General features: G+C 51.7%; 1 protein-coding gene across 2 annotated transcripts; it reads left to right on the top strand.

Annotated features, from left to right (window-relative positions):
• Positions 1 to 598: 598 nt before the first annotated feature.
• On the top strand, positions 599 to 17,816 carry SNRNP70 (small nuclear ribonucleoprotein U1 subunit 70). 2 transcript variants are annotated; one of them, XM_045531201.1, is made up of 10 exons: positions 599 to 758; positions 1,581 to 1,737; positions 3,604 to 3,666; positions 3,783 to 3,837; positions 8,329 to 8,393; positions 8,540 to 8,602; positions 10,368 to 10,449; positions 13,621 to 13,722; positions 16,827 to 16,914; positions 17,025 to 17,816. In XM_045531201.1, exons 2-10 carry the CDS (start codon positions 1,591 to 1,593, stop codon positions 17,653 to 17,655), a joined length of 1,296 nt encoding a protein of 431 aa, XP_045387157.1. In that variant the 5' UTR covers positions 599 to 758; positions 1,581 to 1,590; the 3' UTR covers positions 17,656 to 17,816. The 2 variants fall into 2 exon arrangements, with proteins under 2 accessions (XP_045387157.1, XP_045387156.1); XM_045531200.1 differs by having other exon boundaries at positions 16,998 to 17,816.
• The last annotated feature ends 59 nt before the right edge of the window (positions 17,817 to 17,875 follow it).

Genomic DNA, 17,875 nt, shown 5'->3' with positions numbered 1-17,875 from the left:
TCCCCCAGTACAATGTGAGCTTCAATAAGGAAAAGACTTTGCTTTAATCACGTGCTGTAGCCCCAGAGCCCAAAGAGCGGCTGGCACACACAGGATGCTCGATGAACAGTTTCGTTCTTGTTGTTTTCCACTGCCCAGGAAAAGGAAGACACGATATACAGTTGCTGGCTGAATAGATCAGACATCAACGCAATCATGTCATTCACTTAGGGACTCTTTGTCAGGCGGCGGCGAATTATCACAGTACACTACGTAACACGCATGCGCGAAAGAGCCGCGTAGTGGGATGGGGAAAGGGGCGGAGCATCAATAATAATCTCGCGGACAGAGGCGGTTGGAACCCAGAGCGGGAGGTGGAGGGGCGGCTGTGTGCTGAGTGCGCATGCGCAACGCGGACGCCTGCCCGCCGCAGCAAAGGAGTTTAAGGCTACCGAAGGCTGCCTAGCGACCTCGCGCGTGCGCTGTGCCCGCGGCGGTGCCGTGTCCCGGTGTGTGGGTTGGGCTAGACTGGGGCGGCGCATGCGCACTGTGGACGGCGGAGGGATTTGAGCCCGGGATCCACCCCCTGCTTCCGTCGCGAGCTGAGGCCGCGCGGGTTCGTGAGCTGTGGCCTGGTGCGCGCGCTGAGAGGGCGACGGAGGCAGACAGACACGGACGCTACCCGAGTCGAAGCCGGAGGAGTCTTTGTTGTGAGGGGCCGCCGCAGCCGCCGCGAGCCTCCAGACCGACGCCAGGCCGAAGAGGGCGCCGCGCGGCGGGTGAGGGTGACTGAGCGGCCTTACGGGGTGTGGGGCCGCTACCCACAAGCCCTTGCGGTGGGCCTTAGTCCACTCGCCCGCGGCTGGGTCCCCTTCCCACGTCCCCACCACAGCACGTTTCTGCACCGCGCACCCAGAGTTCTCTGGGCAGTCAAGCCCGCTTCTCACAGCCATCCCGGTTTCCCCCTCAGTCCCCTACCCACAGGCCCTTGCGGTGCGTTGCCTTTTTTCTTTCCTTTCTATGTTGTTCTGGACCCTTACCCATAATTCTTTTCGCCCTTGGGGGCCCAGATCTATTACCCACAAGCCCCTGGATTGAGAGGTTTGCTCCTTATGACTTTCTCCCTTTACTAGGAGATTTCCCTGCGCGTTTCACCTGCGCCCTCCGTCTCATAATGTTTTGCAAGGTACAGGACCCCCAGTCACAATAGCTCTGGGCCTCCCTTCTCAGGATCCTTGATTTCTCCACGAACCCCTAGGGAACTTCTCAGCCCCACAGCTCCTGGCTCAGGATTCTGAGACTTCATTACTCAGAAACCCTCTTCCAGTCTTTGTTTCCCTTATTGGCCTTTGTTTCTCTTCAGGCCCTGGCCTCACCCCATTCCACCAAGATCTTGCTTTCTCACCCAGATTTATCCCTTTCTCTTGTGACATAGAATCATTCTCTGCCTTTACAAAGCTTGTTCTGATACTGAAATTTCTCTTCCTGTTTCACTTATTTTCTTTCTTTCCTATTTTTTTTTTTTTGAGAGCCAAAGAGTAATAAGGGGTTCATCTCTGCTGACCTACTCTAACATAAAACTGCCCTGCTTCTGCTCTTAGACTTGGCAAGATGACCCAGTTCCTGCCGCCCAATCTTCTGGCCCTCTTTGCCCCCCGTGACCCCATCCCATACCTGCCACCCCTGGAGAAACTGCCACATGAAAAACACCACAATCAACCTTACTGTGGCATTGCGCCATACATTCGAGAGTTTGAGGTGAGTGCACTGAGCAGACTAGGAGTGGTTTGGGTTTTGGGGGGAGCTGGGTTTGGGAATCCAGCCTCTGGCTGTGTTCTAGCTGTGTGATTTGAGCAGATGATGTAGTCTTTCTGATTTTCAGTTTCTCTGTCTTAAATGGGTTGATAGTATGTCTGTTGTAGGGTTTTTGTGAAAGTTCATTAAGTAGTGGTTGAGAATTCAGTCTCCTGAGTCAGGTAGTCATTGGTCCACTCCATTTATCAGCTATGTAACTTTGGGCAAGTGTTATATCCTCTAAATGCATTGGTTTCTTTATCTTTAGCAAGAGAATAATGGTAACATCTTCATGATATTGAAGGAGAATTAAACAGCAAAGGGTTTGGCACCAAGCAATCAGTAAATGTCAGCATTTGCTAATGTATTTACTGTTTTTAATCGTTAATAGGATGGTATGCATGAAGGATTGCCCTGGGTACTAGAGTGCTTAAGAGTTGGGGATTTATTTATTTATCTGTTTATTATAGACAGTGTCTCACTCTGTCACCCTGTGTAGAGTACAGTGGTGTCATCATAGCTCACTGCAACCTCAAACTCAAGGGCTCAAGTGATCCTCCTGTCTCAGTCTCCCGAGTAGTTGGGACTACAGGCATGCGCCATGACATGTGGCTAGTTTTTCTATTTTTAGTAGTGGCGGGGTCTTGCTCTTGCTCAGGCTCGTCTCAAACTCCTGAGCTCAAGCGATCCTCCCACCTCTGTCTCCCAGAGTGCTAGGATTATAGGTGTGAGCCACTGCACCTGGCCAAGACTTGGGGATCTTAGCTCTGTGCCTTTGGGGTAAACTTGAATAAATGACTTAGGCTCCAGGACCTTAGTTTTTTTATTCATAAAAATAGGGTAATGATTTCTATCCCTTAAGGTGCATCACAGTGCACCTGAGAAATGCTGGCACACAGCTAGAAGGCATAAGAGGAACATTCTGGCATTGGGTAGGGAAGTGTAGCTGGAGATGGAGGGAGTTGCAAAACAGAGTTACTAGATAACAGAAGGGTGGATCTTTAGTGGGATTTGCCATCCTTGATGAACTGGCATTCAGGAAGTGTTACTAGCCAATTAAATTAATGTAGTGGGTACAGGCCGGTGGTACCCTTTGATATCAGTCATGTGTGGCTTGCTATTTAACGAGTGGCTGGTGAACTGCCCTGGCTGTCAGAGAGTGTCCAGTTGTCAGCTTCAGAGTCCTGCACCGTCTGCTGTTGTTGCTTCAGGCCCAGTTCCTGCTCATTGGTGCTCATAAGAAAGGGCCCTCCCATCACGCCGCTCCTGTCACATCCTCTGGCACTTTGTTCGGTGTAAATGCTCCTTAGAGCTATGAGCAGCAGTGTCTTTCCTAAACAGGGAAGATAGGACCTTTGAAGCTGTGTTCCTAAGCAAGGTGTCACCTGTGCCAGTGCTTTTCAAACTGTAGTGAAGAACAAATGTTTCCAGTCTGTTGCAGATTGATGCTTTTGATAAAAACAATAGAATTACTTTTCGTTTCTCTTGCAATTTGTTTTTAAAGAAGGATGTACAAAATAAAAGACCAAATTTTCATTATTAGGCTTAATGGAACATAAAACTACCCTGTCAAATTGCTGTAGAAGTTTCTGAATACTTCCAATTTCTGTACTTATCTTGTCACAGACCAGGAGCAGTTTATAGACAGTGTTGGTCTTCGGACCATGCTTTGGTCTGTGCCACTCCCCTGCTTCCACTGAACTGTCCATGTTTGTTTGCTTATTTGTGTAGATGGTTGTGGGAGGAGGCTGAAATGCTTATTTCCTTGGTAGGTGTCCCTTGCCATTTCCCCCAGTCCTTCCCACCCTGTCATCCTCTTCTTGTTCCTAGGACCCTCGAGATGCCCCTCCTCCAACTCGTGCAGAAACCAGGGAGGAACGCATGGAGAGGAAGGTATGTCATTTTTGCCTCCTAACGCCATGTCTATTTTGCCACTTTTTCCAGATGGTCCCTGACATCAGAGCACTTCTGTTTGCATTCACTTCTCCACCTCTCCTTTCTCCCAACAGAGACGGGAAAAGATTGAGCGGCGACAGCAGGAAGTGGAGACGGAGCTAAAAATGTGTAAGTCTCTAATGCCTCCTCTCACCTCTCTTTTCCCCCAAACCCTTGGTGTTCCTCTTCCCAGGTCACACCAAGTACCCTACTCTCCCAGAGGCCTGTTTTAGGGTGGGGGGAGCAGGGTTGTTGGTTTACTTATTTAGCCCCTACCACTTGCCAAGCACTGTATTTGGTTTAGTCTTTTAAGCAAGAGAGCATGGGGTAAAGGTTAGCATGAAGAGAGACCCCTAGTACCTTGGGCTCCTCCTGCAGGGGAGTGTACTTAAGGGGCAGCCATAGCCCAGCTGGATCTCCCAGGCTCAGGCAGTGAAGTACAGTCTAGTGAGTCAGTCCTCATTCCACGCTTAGCTCCCTGATCCTTAGACTAGGGATGTTCTATCCCTTCCTGGTACAGGAGGAATTGGGACATGAGATGGGTGCATTGTAGCCATTAACCAAACTCACCAAAGGGTCAGGTCACCATTGGCCTTTTATTGTTACAGTGAAAACTTCATACCATGGCAGTCAGCATAGCAATGTATCAGTTATCAATAAGCCACATATATGGTGGTGATCCCGTAAGATTTGTATGTTTAGATACACAAATACTTCCCGTTGTGATACAGTTGCCTATAGCATTCAGTCCAGTAGCATGCTGTTCAGGTTTGTAGGCTATGAGCAATTGGCTATACCACGTAGCCAAGTGTGTAGTAGGCTCTACCATCATACTACATGCTTTAGTGTTTGCACATCAGTGAAATCGCTGAATAACACATTTTTCAGAGCATAGCCCCATTGTTAAGTAAGGCACCACTGTAGTCAGAAGACTTGGGTTTTCTTCCGTACACCTGTGAGCTTTGGTGAATCACTTTCTCCAAACCCTGGAGAGGCTGATTTGCTTAGGGTGCTTAATCAAGTGCCTGGCAGGCATCTAGCTGGGAGCTCTCTGAGCACTGACTGTCGCTACAGCAGCTGCCTTGGTGTCCTTTCTCAGATGCTTCAAACCATCTCAGACTCAGTGTCCAAACCACAATAGTGATTTTCCCTCCCCACCAACCTGGTCTCCTTTGAGTGTTTTCTCTGGGACATGGCCATCTGACGGTGCAAGTCATGACCCTTTTTTGCCCTTTTCTCAACCTGTCACCAAGACCTGTCCCTGTTACTTTAAGTGTCACAAATCTGACCCTTCTCTCCATGTCCACTACCACTATCCTGGATGATGTGGTCACAGTTTAACTAATTTGCCTCCATCTTCCCCAGCCAAAGTCCACTGAGGGTCTGTCTTAAATACTTTTTTTTTTGGAGACAGAGTTTGACTGTGTTGCCTGGGCTAGAGTGCCGTGGCATTAGTCTAGCTCACAGCAACGTCAGACTCCTAGGCTCAAGCAATCCTCCTGCCTCAGCCTCCCAAGTAGCTGGACTACAGGCATGCACCACCACACCTAGCTAATTTTTTTTCTATTTTTAGTAGAGATGGGGTCTTACTCTTGCTTATGCTGATCTCAAACTCCTGAGCTCAAGCGATCCTTCCACCTTGGCCTCCCAGAGTGCTAGGATTACAGGTGTGAGCCACTGCCCCTGGCCCATTAAGTGCAATTCTGATTGTTGTACTTCTGCTAAGAGCTTCCTTTTGTTCTCCACGTGAAGACCAGAGTCCCTGCTCGCCATTCCAAGACTCACCTTGTACCAGATTCAGAATGTGGGGAATTGTACAGGATAAACTTGAAATCCAGTTTCCTTAACAAATAAATGACAAAATAAGGAGGTCAGGAAAGAGACCAATCAAGTCAAGACATAGCTGGGCTTGGTGGCTCATGCCTATAATCCAGCACTTTGAGAGTCCTATGCAGGAGGATCATTTTGAGCCCAGGGGTTGGAGAGAGCTGTGGTGACACTACTGCGCTTCAGCCTGGGTGACGCAGTGAGACCCTGTTTAAAAAACAACGAAAAGATCAACCAAATGATATGTGTGGAACTTGTTTGGATCTCGATTTAAATGAGCTAATTATAAAAAATGCTTTTTCAAAACAGTTCCAATTAAGAAATATTGGACACTGGATCATAGATGAGGTTAAGGAATTAATAATGTTAACTTTTTCAAGATGTAATAATGGTACTGTAGTTATAATTTTTTTTTCAAAGTGTTTATTAGAGACCAAAATGATGTGATGTCTGGAGTTTGATTTCACATAATCCAGTGGGGCTGGAGGAGGGCAGAGATGAAATACGTTTGGTCATATGCTGATAACAGAAGCTGGCTCACAGGAATTCATTCTACTGTTCTCTACTTCCATTAAAAGTGTTTGAACTTCCCCATAATAGAAGAGGAAAATAATGGATCAAGTTCAGTAGGGTTTCTGTGTGTCTACCTATAGAAGCTTGCTGTGCTTCATCACAACTAATGGCTACCATTCAAGGGGACTTTGCCCCCTTTCTGAGCACTTGATATACTTAGCACAGCTTATTATTCACTTACCACAGCTTCCAAGTGCAGCGGGGGTGGTTATTCCCATTTCTAAGATGAAAAAATGGAGGCTTTTTGAGGCGAGTATGCTTACGAACAGTGAGATGTTATCATAGCCCTCTGAAGTCTAATGAGGTTTCCCAGCTCCACAGTCCAGTTCCTTGGAGCCCCTCCTCTGGGCTGGTACCTAGATAAATCCTTTAAGCAAGGATTTCCTGAGGATAGGGTTGCCAGCGCAGTGCACACGTACACTGACTGGTGGACCACTGACCAGCATTAGTTCCGTGCCCCTCTTTTTCAGTTGATGTGTTCTTCAGATACTTGGGTAGTATTGATTTGGCTGCACTTGCTTTTACCTGTAGTCACATTCACGGGCCCCTTGGGTAAGCAAGAACTACAGGTGACTTAGGCGGTGGGCCTGGGGTGGTTTCCCTTCTGTCTGCTGGCACCTCCTGGCTGCCCTTCAGGAAGCTCAGCTCTCTTAATTGGCCTCTGTCCACTCCCCTAGGCAGCATTCATCGTCCCACTGTAGTGTTCCAACAGTACCTGTTATGCCAACTACTGCCTGGTATTTCAAGGTGTGTTTCCTGTTGCTGCTGTGACACCTTCAGGTTCTCAGTTAAATGTCACCATCTTAGGCCTTTCCTAACCTTCCCTTTAAAGTCACCTTTTCTCCCCATCTCTCTGTCATCATCTAATGTAATTGTATATGGTCTCCTTATTTTCCCCCTCCATTCACATATGAGCTCCGTGAGGATAGGGACCAGTTTTGTCTTGTTTACTGCCAAATCCCCAACACCTACAACAGTTCCAGGCACATACTAGGTGCTTAGTACTTGCCTGGTGAGTGAATGAGAGTGAGGCAGTGCATGTTGAGAGACCCAGGCACAGGAAAGGATGAGATGTGGCAAGGAACTAAGGCATGGGGGGGAAACACAGAGATGGAGTTGTCTTTGCAGTTATTTCCAGATAGGTATTCCCTTAAGTTTGGGCTCAGGCTTCTGCTTTTTAGAAAATCCTTAAAAAGTCATCTTGATCTTGGTTTATGCTTATAGCCAAACCCTCAGAAGAAACAGATCTGAGACTGTTTCTCTGGCTTCTTGCAACTCCCACACTGTTTTCCTGAGAAAATAACCTCCAGGGATTTAGGGTGGAAGCCTGGTAGTACGAATGCTAGGGCTGAGAGGCAAAGCCTGCTTAAGCTTTCTGACTTGGGTTTTTGCTTCCATTTGCAAAATAATGATAGATAAGTTTCAGTGTCCAGTACTGTGTCTGGGCCATACATAGTATGTGCTTAATAAATTATTAATTTTATTCCTTTTCTCATATTCTCCCAGAATGTGACAGGGCCTTCTGAGGGTAACACTATAACGCAGAAGAAACACCTCTGCTGTGCAATGGACAGAGTGCCTTTAGGGCCCCAGCAGGAGTCAGGGGCATTATATGTGCTGGGGTCACCTTATTTGGTGAAAAGGACTTATTCCCAGTGGAACCACTTACGGGATTGATTTCTTAATAGGATCCTCTCTTTGGAGATTATTATTCCTCAGTGGCCAGGTAGGACAATTGTTTGCCTTGCTATAGCAAGGCTGGAGTAGGAACCTGATGTAATGCCAATCAGCTCTTCTCGTTTGCTCTAGCACCAGCCCTTGTTTCCTCCCAGAGGCCTTGGGGCATAGAGGAAAAAGCAGGGCTTGGATTCTCCTGTCCTCTTGGCTCTCAGTCCTCGCCTTAGGGTGGTTTGGTGTCAGGTTTTCCTGTGGGCTGTACTTGTAGTCTGTGTCCAGCGGGTGGCAGTGCAGCCCTGCCTGAGGGAGGGAGCTCTGCACTGGGAGAGGCAGGTATCAGGCTGCATCTCCAGAGAGGCCCAGCTGGGCTCAGTTACTGCTAGGATCACCCTACACCTGGGAGGGAGGGGGCCCTTGGGTATGTAGGTCTGAAATGGCAGTTAGGCCTGCCACATCCCAGCTTTACTGGATTGGTCTCTGCCCATCTGTTTGTCATGTTGAGACCATGGATGCCTCCTTCTTACATATTCTCTTCTTGCACAGGGGACCCTCACAATGATCCCAATGCTCAGGGTGATGCCTTCAAGACTCTCTTCGTAGCGAGAGTGGTGAGTCCCCAGCTCCCTCCTGGAACTCCAGGCTACTGAGAGCCAGGATCTGAGATAAAAGACAATAGGCTAGGTCCTGGGGAATGTTCCTAGAGCTTTGGGACAGCTCCCTGCTCCCATTTAACTTGATATCTGTCTTGTTGTAGAACTATGACACAACAGAATCCAAGCTCCGGAGAGAGTTTGAGGTGTACGGACCCATCAAAAGAGTAAGTGGCTTGAGTCAGGATTATTTGAATTGAGAGTGGGTGGAGGAGGGGGCTGCAGCCTGAAAGAGAGAAAGGTCTCAGTCCTGAGGAAGCCTCCCGTCGCTTCATGGCCTGGGTTTACATCCTGACTGCACTTCCATGCAGCAGACCTTGGGTAGCACGGAAGTAAAATTAGAAGTTACCATTGCTGGTTGTTGATTTAGAGCAGGGGTCAGCAAACTACAGATTTACTATTTGTGAATTAAGTCTTATTGGCACACAGCCAGGCAGGCTCATTTGTTTACATATTGTTTGTGGCTGCTATTGCTGTGAGGCAGGGTTGGGTAATTGGGACAGAGAGTATATGTCCCTCAAAGCTGGAAATACCTACTCTCTGGCCCTTTACAGCAAGTGTATGCTGACTCTTGTTTTAGAGTACGGCTTTATGTTTTACTAACATTTTGTTTAATTTAAAAAGTCACTTAAGTGCTCTGTGCCCTATTTCCTCCCAATCTCTTAACGTGGGCAGACACGGGCCCTTGCCGGACAGTAGTGGGGGCTTGAGGTCATCCTGCACACAAACTGGGACACCCAGTGCTGGGCAGTGAGTGGGCTCGTGCTGGCCTCCCCCTAGCTCCAGGCTCTCATAGGGATTGGTTCCTGGTATCGAAGGCCTGTGAGAGAGCCTTCAGGGGACCTTATTCCTCTGATCCCACTTTGGGTCAGTTTGGAATCTCAGTTGGGTTTCGGGGGGCTGTAGGGTCCCAAGCTTCAAGTCCTAGGACCAGGTGAACTCAGGGTCACAACCATCTATGAAGTGGGCTGGTCACTGGTAGTGATGTGAATGTGGAACTAGCCATCCTTTGGGGACTGGCTCAAATGCTATCACCTCCCCTGGCTCATCCTGACCTCTTCTGTCCCAGCAGCCCTATCTAGACCATTGTTCACTGTCCATCTCCCACATGATCCCAAAGGGTCTTTCTGACACCCATAGCTGACCCCATCTTTGCTCACATCTCCCATGGCTCTAGGATATCAGGACAGAGGTCCAGTTACTACAGCCTGGCCTTCCAGGGCCCTTCCCCACCTGTGTGGTCTTACATACCTCCACCCCCTCCCATATCATCCTGTTCTCATGGTAGGACCCATTGCTCTGTCCATTCTCTCACTCCTCCTTGGCGTTGCACATGCTGGGTGTGTGTCTGCATATGCCCTTCTGTCTCTTTACCCTAGAACTCCCCTGCCCCGTTTCCCTAACTCCCTGTGTTTCTTCCCGGCTGCATGAGCTGGCTACATTGGCCCTAACCCTTCTCAGGTCCTTATAGACCGTGCTCCTTGGCCTGGCATTAGGGGTGTTTGATGATCCTGGGACCTGTTCACCTTTGTGGCCTCATCTCCTGAGGATCCTGTTGTCTAAACATATTCAAGCCACCCAGCCTCCTGCCCCCCCTGGTTCTCCTAATCCCTTAGACCTTTGGTGTTACTGCTGTTCCACCTGACAGGCTGACACTTCTGTATTCCCTTGTTCATCCGTGTTCATTGTTTGGGTCTTAGCTTAAGTGTCATTTCCTCCGGGAAGCCACCTCTGTGCCCCTCTGGTTTCCACTGTGCCCTTTGCTCCTGCCATTAGAGCATAAATCACTTGGAGCTCTTGAAGGACAGAGAGATGCTGAGGCATCATCTGTCACTGGCATCAGACAACCCAGGACCTGGCACCTAGGCTGTGTGATTGGTTGGGTGGTGTTTCCCTATGGCAGAACTGACCTGCCCCTCACCCACCCCACAGATACACATGGTCTACAGTAAGCGGTCAGGAAAGCCCCGAGGCTATGCCTTCATCGAGTATGAACATGAGCGAGACATGCACTGTGAGTACCTCCCACCTCAGCCCTTCCCTCTGGCCCTCTCTCACTTCTCTGCTGCCCCAGCCCCTTCCCAGTCGTCTTGTCCCCTCCCCACCCTGCCACACCTGACATTAGCAATGTCTCTTCTCCTCCTCCCTCTGTTTCTGATATATCTTTTTTTTTTTTATATACGTGTTTTTTAAAAAACAAAAACCAAATCCCCCACAACGTGTGTGTGTGTGAACCCGGGGAGGTAAGTGTCACACGTTGAACTTCAAGGGCAAGGAGGGAACTGGGTGGGGGCTGGGGCCAGCTGGAGGTGGGGGGAGGGGTCGGATTTTTGGGGAACCTCTCCCCATTATTCCCCCCATCGGAATTGGGGGTACCAGGTTGGAATGAGGACTGGCCTTTGTACCTGCCCTCTCTTCCCCCCAGTAGTACTGGGCCTGGGCCACCCGACCCTCCGCCTCCCCACCCCCGGCCCCTCACCCTGTTCTCAGTGGGCAGTGGGGTGGTAGGTGTGTTAAGCGCCTGCCCCCACCGCTCCAAAGCCCCCTTTGAGGCTGTCGCGGCGTCCACATGGGCAGGGATGGGTGGGTGGGGGCGGGCAGGGCTGCGGCGTGTCCAGGGGCCGCCGTATTAATTGACTGTTCTTATTGTCACTGCAGCCACCACGCAGCTGGCTTGCAGCTGATGCTTACGCTCCCCTTACAACACCTCAGTGTATGGTTGGTATAAGGGTTTGTATCATGGGTAAGATCACTCAGCACCGCACACCAGCCCAGCTTAGCCAGGCAGCTCAGGAGCAGCGAGGCATCCCTCCTCCCACCCCAGTCGCCCCCTCAGCCTCCCTGCACCCACAGCCCTTTCCTTGTTTGGGTGCCCTTTGCCCCTCCTGCCCCCATCCATATGCTCTCCGAAAATCTTGCTGATCCCAGGAGGGGAAGGATGAACCCCTGTGGGAAAGGCAGCCAGCCTCTCCACTGGGTTCCACCCAACCCCCTGCCTACGTGGCTTCATGACATCAGCGGCAAGGTGGCAAGAACACTGAAGATGGGGGTGCGTTAGGGCCAGGGCTCCATATGGAACCTTTCAGCCCTTCTCTCCCTGCCGCCCATCCCTTTTCTTGGGCTGTCACTGAATCTTTTTGGAGATATTTTTTTTTGGCTGCTAGTTTCGGGGTGCTCTGCCCCCTTTCTGTCTTCCTTACCATGGTTGAGGCCTCCAGAGGGGGCTGGCTGTGGTGCCCAGCCACTCTCCAGAGGTGGTCAGGAGCTCCCCAAAGTGCATGGGATTGGGTCTGGGGTGTGGGCGGGATCAAGGGACAGGCTGCAAACAGCTGAAGAGGTAGTAGGTTCTACTGTCTAGAGACTTAAGAGAGGGAAAGAGAGAGAAGCCTAGACGTACACAATCACATGTTTTCTTTGCTGTTCCTCCCGGGTTGGGCCTCTTTTGGGGTTTGGGATACCGAACCCGAGCAGGGTTCCTTTGCTTGACTGTGATCCTCGTTCTTAAATTCCTTCCCCCACTCCCCTCCTCGGGGTTCAGGGGCCAAGCGGCCCCTCCTCCTCAGAGCACGGCAGCAATCATCTCCTGGACCCCTGTGTGCCAGCCTTCAGGCTGAAGCAGCTGGTGGGAGGGAGTGTGCAGTTGCAGGTGGAAACGTCACTCCAGGTCCTCGGGTGGCCCATGTGCCTAGCTTAGTGTGCCTTTTTTGGGAATTGGTAAGGGTGGACAGTTTTTCTAAGGCCTCCCAGCCTTCTTTTTAAATTCAAAAAAATAGTCCCAAGGTTTTCCAGCTCCCAGATTTGGTGTTAATCTTTATCTCCCCCTTTTTAAGGCCTCCATGAGGCTTCTTTGGGGTCTACCACTTCCTCTGCCTGTCTCCAGGTGGTGCAGGAGATGTGGCTCCTCTCCCTTGTGGCTCCCTAGAACCCCCCACCTCCCCTTCCTGTAGCTTTAGCTGACCCCATGGTGGTGGGGGTGGGGTCTGTGCGCGTGCTCAGGTAAGCTTGGGGGCTCCAGGTAAGCGGTCCCGTGTCCCCCCCCCGGGAAGCCCGCCTCCTCGCCAGGCCCCCAGGAGTTGCCGAGCCCCCCCCATCCCGCTCGGTTTGGACACCCGCAAGGCCGGCATCGGTAAATGGCACCTTTTTCTCTTCCTCTGGTTGTTATTTGGGGGGGAGCGGGCTGGGGCGGGGCAGGGTATCGTGGTTGGTTGAGGACAACCCCCTAGGCCAGGGCTGGGGGTGGGGACAGGGACTTTTTGGCCTTCCCGACAGCCCCATGTGATTACAGGCCAGGGCATCAGGCCTGCCCTTCGCTGTGTCCTGCCCGAGAGCAGCAGCGAGCCTCTCCCCTCATCTCCTCCTCTACTCACCCTCCTGTGTTAGGCACCAGCTGGGTGGACTCCAGTACGTGTGGAGCTGGGGATGTGGAGGACGAGATGGGGCGGGGCTGGGGGGGTGTCAGGGTCAGTCATCTCAGGTAAGGCAGGGATTTTCAGTAGCACCGCACGTCTCCCTATGCCTCCCTCCACTTTCCCTCGCCCCCCTGTGGCGGGGCCCCTCCAGGCCCTGTGGGAGCACATAACCCGCCTTTCTGCTCCCTGCCATTTCCTGAAGATTTCTCCCACCCCCTTCTGGTTCATTTTCTGTTCTGATGTCTGTTACCCCCACACTCACCCTCCCCCAAAAAAACAGAAAAAGAAAACCGGTGTGAACTGGGGTGCGGAGCGGCCCAGCCGGGCCTCCTGCCCCAGCATGATGTTTTAGGGTGCATGCTTGGGGTTGTGGAGGAGCCCCCTCCCCACAGCAGAGTCCAGCATTGAGTTAACCTCCAGTTTCTTTGCAGCAACTTTGGCCACCCTGGCAGGAGGGGGCTGCTCCGTCGTCCGGGGTCTGGGAGTAGGAAGGGCCTGGGTGCCTGGGGGAGGGTGGCTGGGGGTGGCTATCTTGCTCCCCAGGTGGCGGTTGGGGGTGCTGCGAAGGAAGCCGGGACTGAGATGGAGCAGGCCCCTTGCCGGTTTGGGAGAGGGCTGGTCTGGCTGTCAGTTGCCTGGCTGTCTGGTGGGTGTGTGTGTGTGAGTGCAATGACGGGGACACATGGGGGTGGGGATGCTACAGACCTGGGCCTGTCCTGACTAGAGGACCCTCTGGGGACTCCTCTCCCCTTCCCCCCTCCCCACATCTGTTACAGCCGCTTACAAGCACGCAGACGGCAAGAAGATTGATGGCAGAAGGGTCCTTGTGGATGTGGAGAGGGGCCGAACCGTGAAGGGCTGGAGGCCCAGGCGGCTAGGTGAGCACATCCTGCCCATGCTGGGCTCTTAGGGACCCTGGGCCTGGTGGCCTTGTTCTTCCCTCTCTTTGCCACACCCTCTGCTGCTTTCTGTCCTCTTCCTTGTCTCTTGCCAGTTTCTCTGCTCAGCAATTGACATCCTCCCTCTGTTTCCAGCTCATCTCTTTCATTGCCATCATATTTCTGGTGCCCGCCCGCCTTCTCATTCCGGGTTACTGATTAGGAACAGCCGGGCCCCAGATGCTGGGCTGGATACTTACTAGCTGGTGGACTTCCCCTCTTCCTGCCTCCTCTTCCGCATCTTGGACAGTGCAAATAACATCAGAGTTCAGTGAGCTCAGCGCATCAGATACCCAGCTTGGCAAGTGACACACAGTGGGGCTTGTAAATGTCACTTCACTCATCTGTTTACACTGTGCTCTTGCTCTCGTTTGTTTGTTCATTCATTCATTCATTCATTGAGCAAGTTACCTGTTTGAACCAAACCAGCTGTGTACCAGGCTGCTTTCTAGTCAAAAGCAAGACAGCGGTGGCATCTGGCCTTTGAGCCTCCTACTGAATAGTCCCCCTCACTGTCTGCCAATTCACTGACTCAGTCAAGGTCAGTTTGGCTGCAAGTATCAGCAATACATTTGAGCTTCCTAAAACATAAAGTGGCTTGTGAGTACAGAATCATGGTGTCTTTTGGAGTCCAGAGGCATGTGATGCCCTTGGGCCTCGAGAGCACCTGGCCGCTGAAGTTGTCAAGAGCTGGACAGCCCACGTCTGACATCCCTGCAGCTCACTTCTGCCTTGTTTGCTATCTGTGCAGATGGGTCTCTTCTGTGCTTCTTTGCACTGGCCCAGTGTGGCGTGCCATGACTCCCTGCTGCACAGTTAGTCCTGGATGAGTCTCTCTACATTTGGGGGAGGGCCCATCTAATTGGCTCAGTGTTGGGCCTGAACCTGGGACTGAGGTCTTTTTATCCAGACACGCTTGTTGAAGACTGAATCTTAGGAGGCTGACTGACAGCTCTCAGAGTAGATCTTTTCCTGGGCAGATGCCCAGGCAGTGTTAACCACCCTTAGCCCCTGTCCTGCCGCCCAGCCCTCCCTTCTTGCTCGAGCCCCACCTGTGCTAGGTAGACCACACACTCATCTGCTGAGTGTCTGCATTCAGTAGGCACATTCTTATCTTCCTCTGGTTTCTCTGGGGTGGAGTGGGTGCTTAAGGCTCTACTATTTCCTGTTGGAGAGAGAGCCTAGAGTGTCAGAATCTTTCCAGAATCTTCTAGTGTCAGAATCTTTCCTGAATCTTCTAGTTTGATGGACATTCAAACTTTGTTGGGGTTAACCAACATCTTGACAGTGCATATGCAGAAATACATATAACCTAAACAAAAGTTTTCCAGAACAGTCATAATACAGTCTGTATGTGGCTATAGTTGTATTTTTTTTTTCTTTTTTAGTTTTAAAGGTGAGGTTTTGCTGTGTTGCCCGGGCCAATCTTGAACTCCTGCCTCAAGGGATAGGAGTAGCTGGGACTACAGGCTCAAGCCATTGCGCCTGGCTCCATAGTTGTATTTTATATTCTGCTGTTTTATTTTTTAACATGTTGGTTGCAGCCATAGCCAACTCATTGCTGGCTGGTGACCTGAGAATTGAAAACATTAATCTAGCTGTCCTGTGCCTGTTACACTCCAGGTGCTTAGTCAGTTGCCTGCTACCTATTTGATTGTCTCCCTGGTATCCACGCAGTGTCTCCCCATCCACCCCCACTGTCATGGTTAGACATCGTTATGTTTTCTTGCCTTTTTTTTTTGTTTTTTTAAATGGGGTCTTGCTCTGTTGCCTAGACAGCAGTACAATGGCACAATCATATGAGCGTCAAATTCCTGGGCTCAAGTTATTGTCCTGCCTCAGCCTCCCAGGTAGCTACCACTATGCCTGGCTAATTTTTTTTATTTTTTGTAGAGATGGGGTCTCGCTATTGCCCAGGCTGGTCTCGAACTCCTGGCCTCAAGCGATCCTCCCTCCTCGGCCTCACAAAGTGCTAGGATTGCAGGCGTGAACCACCGCACCCGGCCAGAAGTCATTTCTTATATGGAACTGAGCCCTGCCTCCCTCCAGCTTTCTTCCAGGCAGTGTGGTATAGAGGAGCACTTGAAAAGGCAGGTTCAACCTGCAGGCAGACAGGAGTGACGACCCAGCGCTACACCTTCCTTGCTGAGTCACGGTGGGCAAGTGACTTTATCTGAGTGTTTCCCCATCCAAACGATGATGCTATTATCATCTGTTTCTCAGGGCTGTTCATTTACGCACTTGACAAATACACATCTACCTTTATATGTCAGCTGCAGTACCACGTGTTGGTAACCACGAGCAGACGTAGCCCCTTCATGGTGCATCAGGGCCTGGTGGGAGAGGCAGGTAGCAATCCGCTCACCCAAACAGCAGATCTCAAACTCAAGGTGAAGGAAGCATTTCTGAAACTGAGTAGGCAGTGGAGGATGGCTTAGTCTGGCAGGTCAGGGAAGGCCTCCTGAGGAAGTGATGTTTGGGCTAACATGAAGGTGGGATCATTCCAGGGAAGGATAATAACAATGTGCACAGATCCTGTGGCAGGAAGAAGATGAGTGTGAGGAGACTGGAAGAGGCTTACAATGCCAAGAGCCCCTGCCCATGGTTTGGAAGCTGGGCAGGGGCTGCTCTTGCTGGCTCTTACAGCCAGTTGACATGAAGTTTGGACTTCAGGCCGGGCAAGGCCACCAAAGGCTTTTAAGCAGATCACATTTTCAGATCACTGGCCTTGGGTTTGTATGAGGGCAAGGGTGACTCAAAGGGAAGGTTTTGAGGAGGCTGTGTAGTAAGCAGTATTCAAGATTATGACCTTTGGAGTCAAACGTGGGTTCTAGTAACGGTTGTTTCCCAAGTAGCCCTCTGTGGGAGCCACGTCGTGCCTGTAAGACATGGTTGTCCTGTGACTAGAGTGCACACAGTTCTGGCTCTGTGGACACAAACGGCAGGGGCTTATTTTCCTGCCTTTGCTTTTGGAAACCCGTTACTCCTCTCCTTCGGTGCTGTCCCTGCGCAGACTGATCCTCTGTTCATCTGCCCTGTTCTAGGAGGTGGCCTTGGTGGTACCAGAAGAGGTGGAGCTGACGTGAACATCCGGCATTCAGGCCGCGATGATACGTCCCGCTACGATGAGAGGTGAGATTGGGCAACCAGTTTCCTGGGATGGGGGGTGGTCACATGGGGGACCCCTGCCACACACCTCTGCCCACCTCATCCAGGCCCGGCCCCTCCCCGCTTCCCCACAGGGACCGGGACCGGGACCGTGAGCGGGAGCGCAGAGAGCGGAGCCGGGAGCGAGACAAGGAGCGTGAACGGCGACGCTCCCGCTCTCGGGACCGGCGAAGGCGCTCACGGAGTCGCGACAAGGAGGAGCGGAGGCGCTCCCGAGAGCGGAGCAAAGACAAGGACCGGGAACGGAAGCGGCGAAGCAGCCGGAGCCGGGAGCGGGCCCGACGGGAGCGCGAGCGCAAAGAGGAGCTGCGTGGGGGTGGTGGCGGCGGCGGAGGCGACATGGCCGAGCCCTCTGAGGCTGGTGATGCACCCCCTGATGACGGCCCTCCTGGGGAGCTCGGTCCTGACGGCCCTGATGGTCCAGAGGAGAAGGGTCGGGATCGTGACCGGGAGCGACGGCGGAGCCACAGGAGTGAGCGCGAGCGGCGCCGGGACCGTGACCGAGACCGGGATCGCGAGCACAAGAGGGGGGAGCGGGGTAGTGAGCGGGGCAGGGATGAGGCCCGAGGTGGGGGTGGTGGCGGCCAGGACAATGGGCTGGAGGGTCTGGGCAACGATGGTCGAGACATGTATATGGAGTCTGAGGGAGGCGACGGGTATCTTGCTCCAGAGAACGGGTATTTGATGGAGGCTGCACCAGAGTGAAGAGGTCCTCTCCACTTGCTTTGTTTGGACGTCATCCTGCCCACCCTCTTGCTGTCATCCTCTCCCCCAACCTTGGCCACCTAAGTTTGCTCTCTAAGGGTAGGAATTTCATTATTTGTTCTGGCCCCTTGGATTTCAAAATAAAATTAATTTCCTGTTGATTGAGGGTGCCTTGGGTTCTTTTTCACTGCTATGTCTTCCTGAGAAGATTGTTGCCTTT

The sequence above is a fragment of the Lemur catta genome, chromosome 19 (assembly GCF_020740605.2).
Source record: "Lemur catta isolate mLemCat1 chromosome 19, mLemCat1.pri, whole genome shotgun sequence".
NCBI classification, from domain to species: Eukaryota; Metazoa; Chordata; class Mammalia; order Primates; family Lemuridae; genus Lemur; species Lemur catta.
This window is presented reverse-complemented; position numbering and strand designations above follow the sequence as displayed.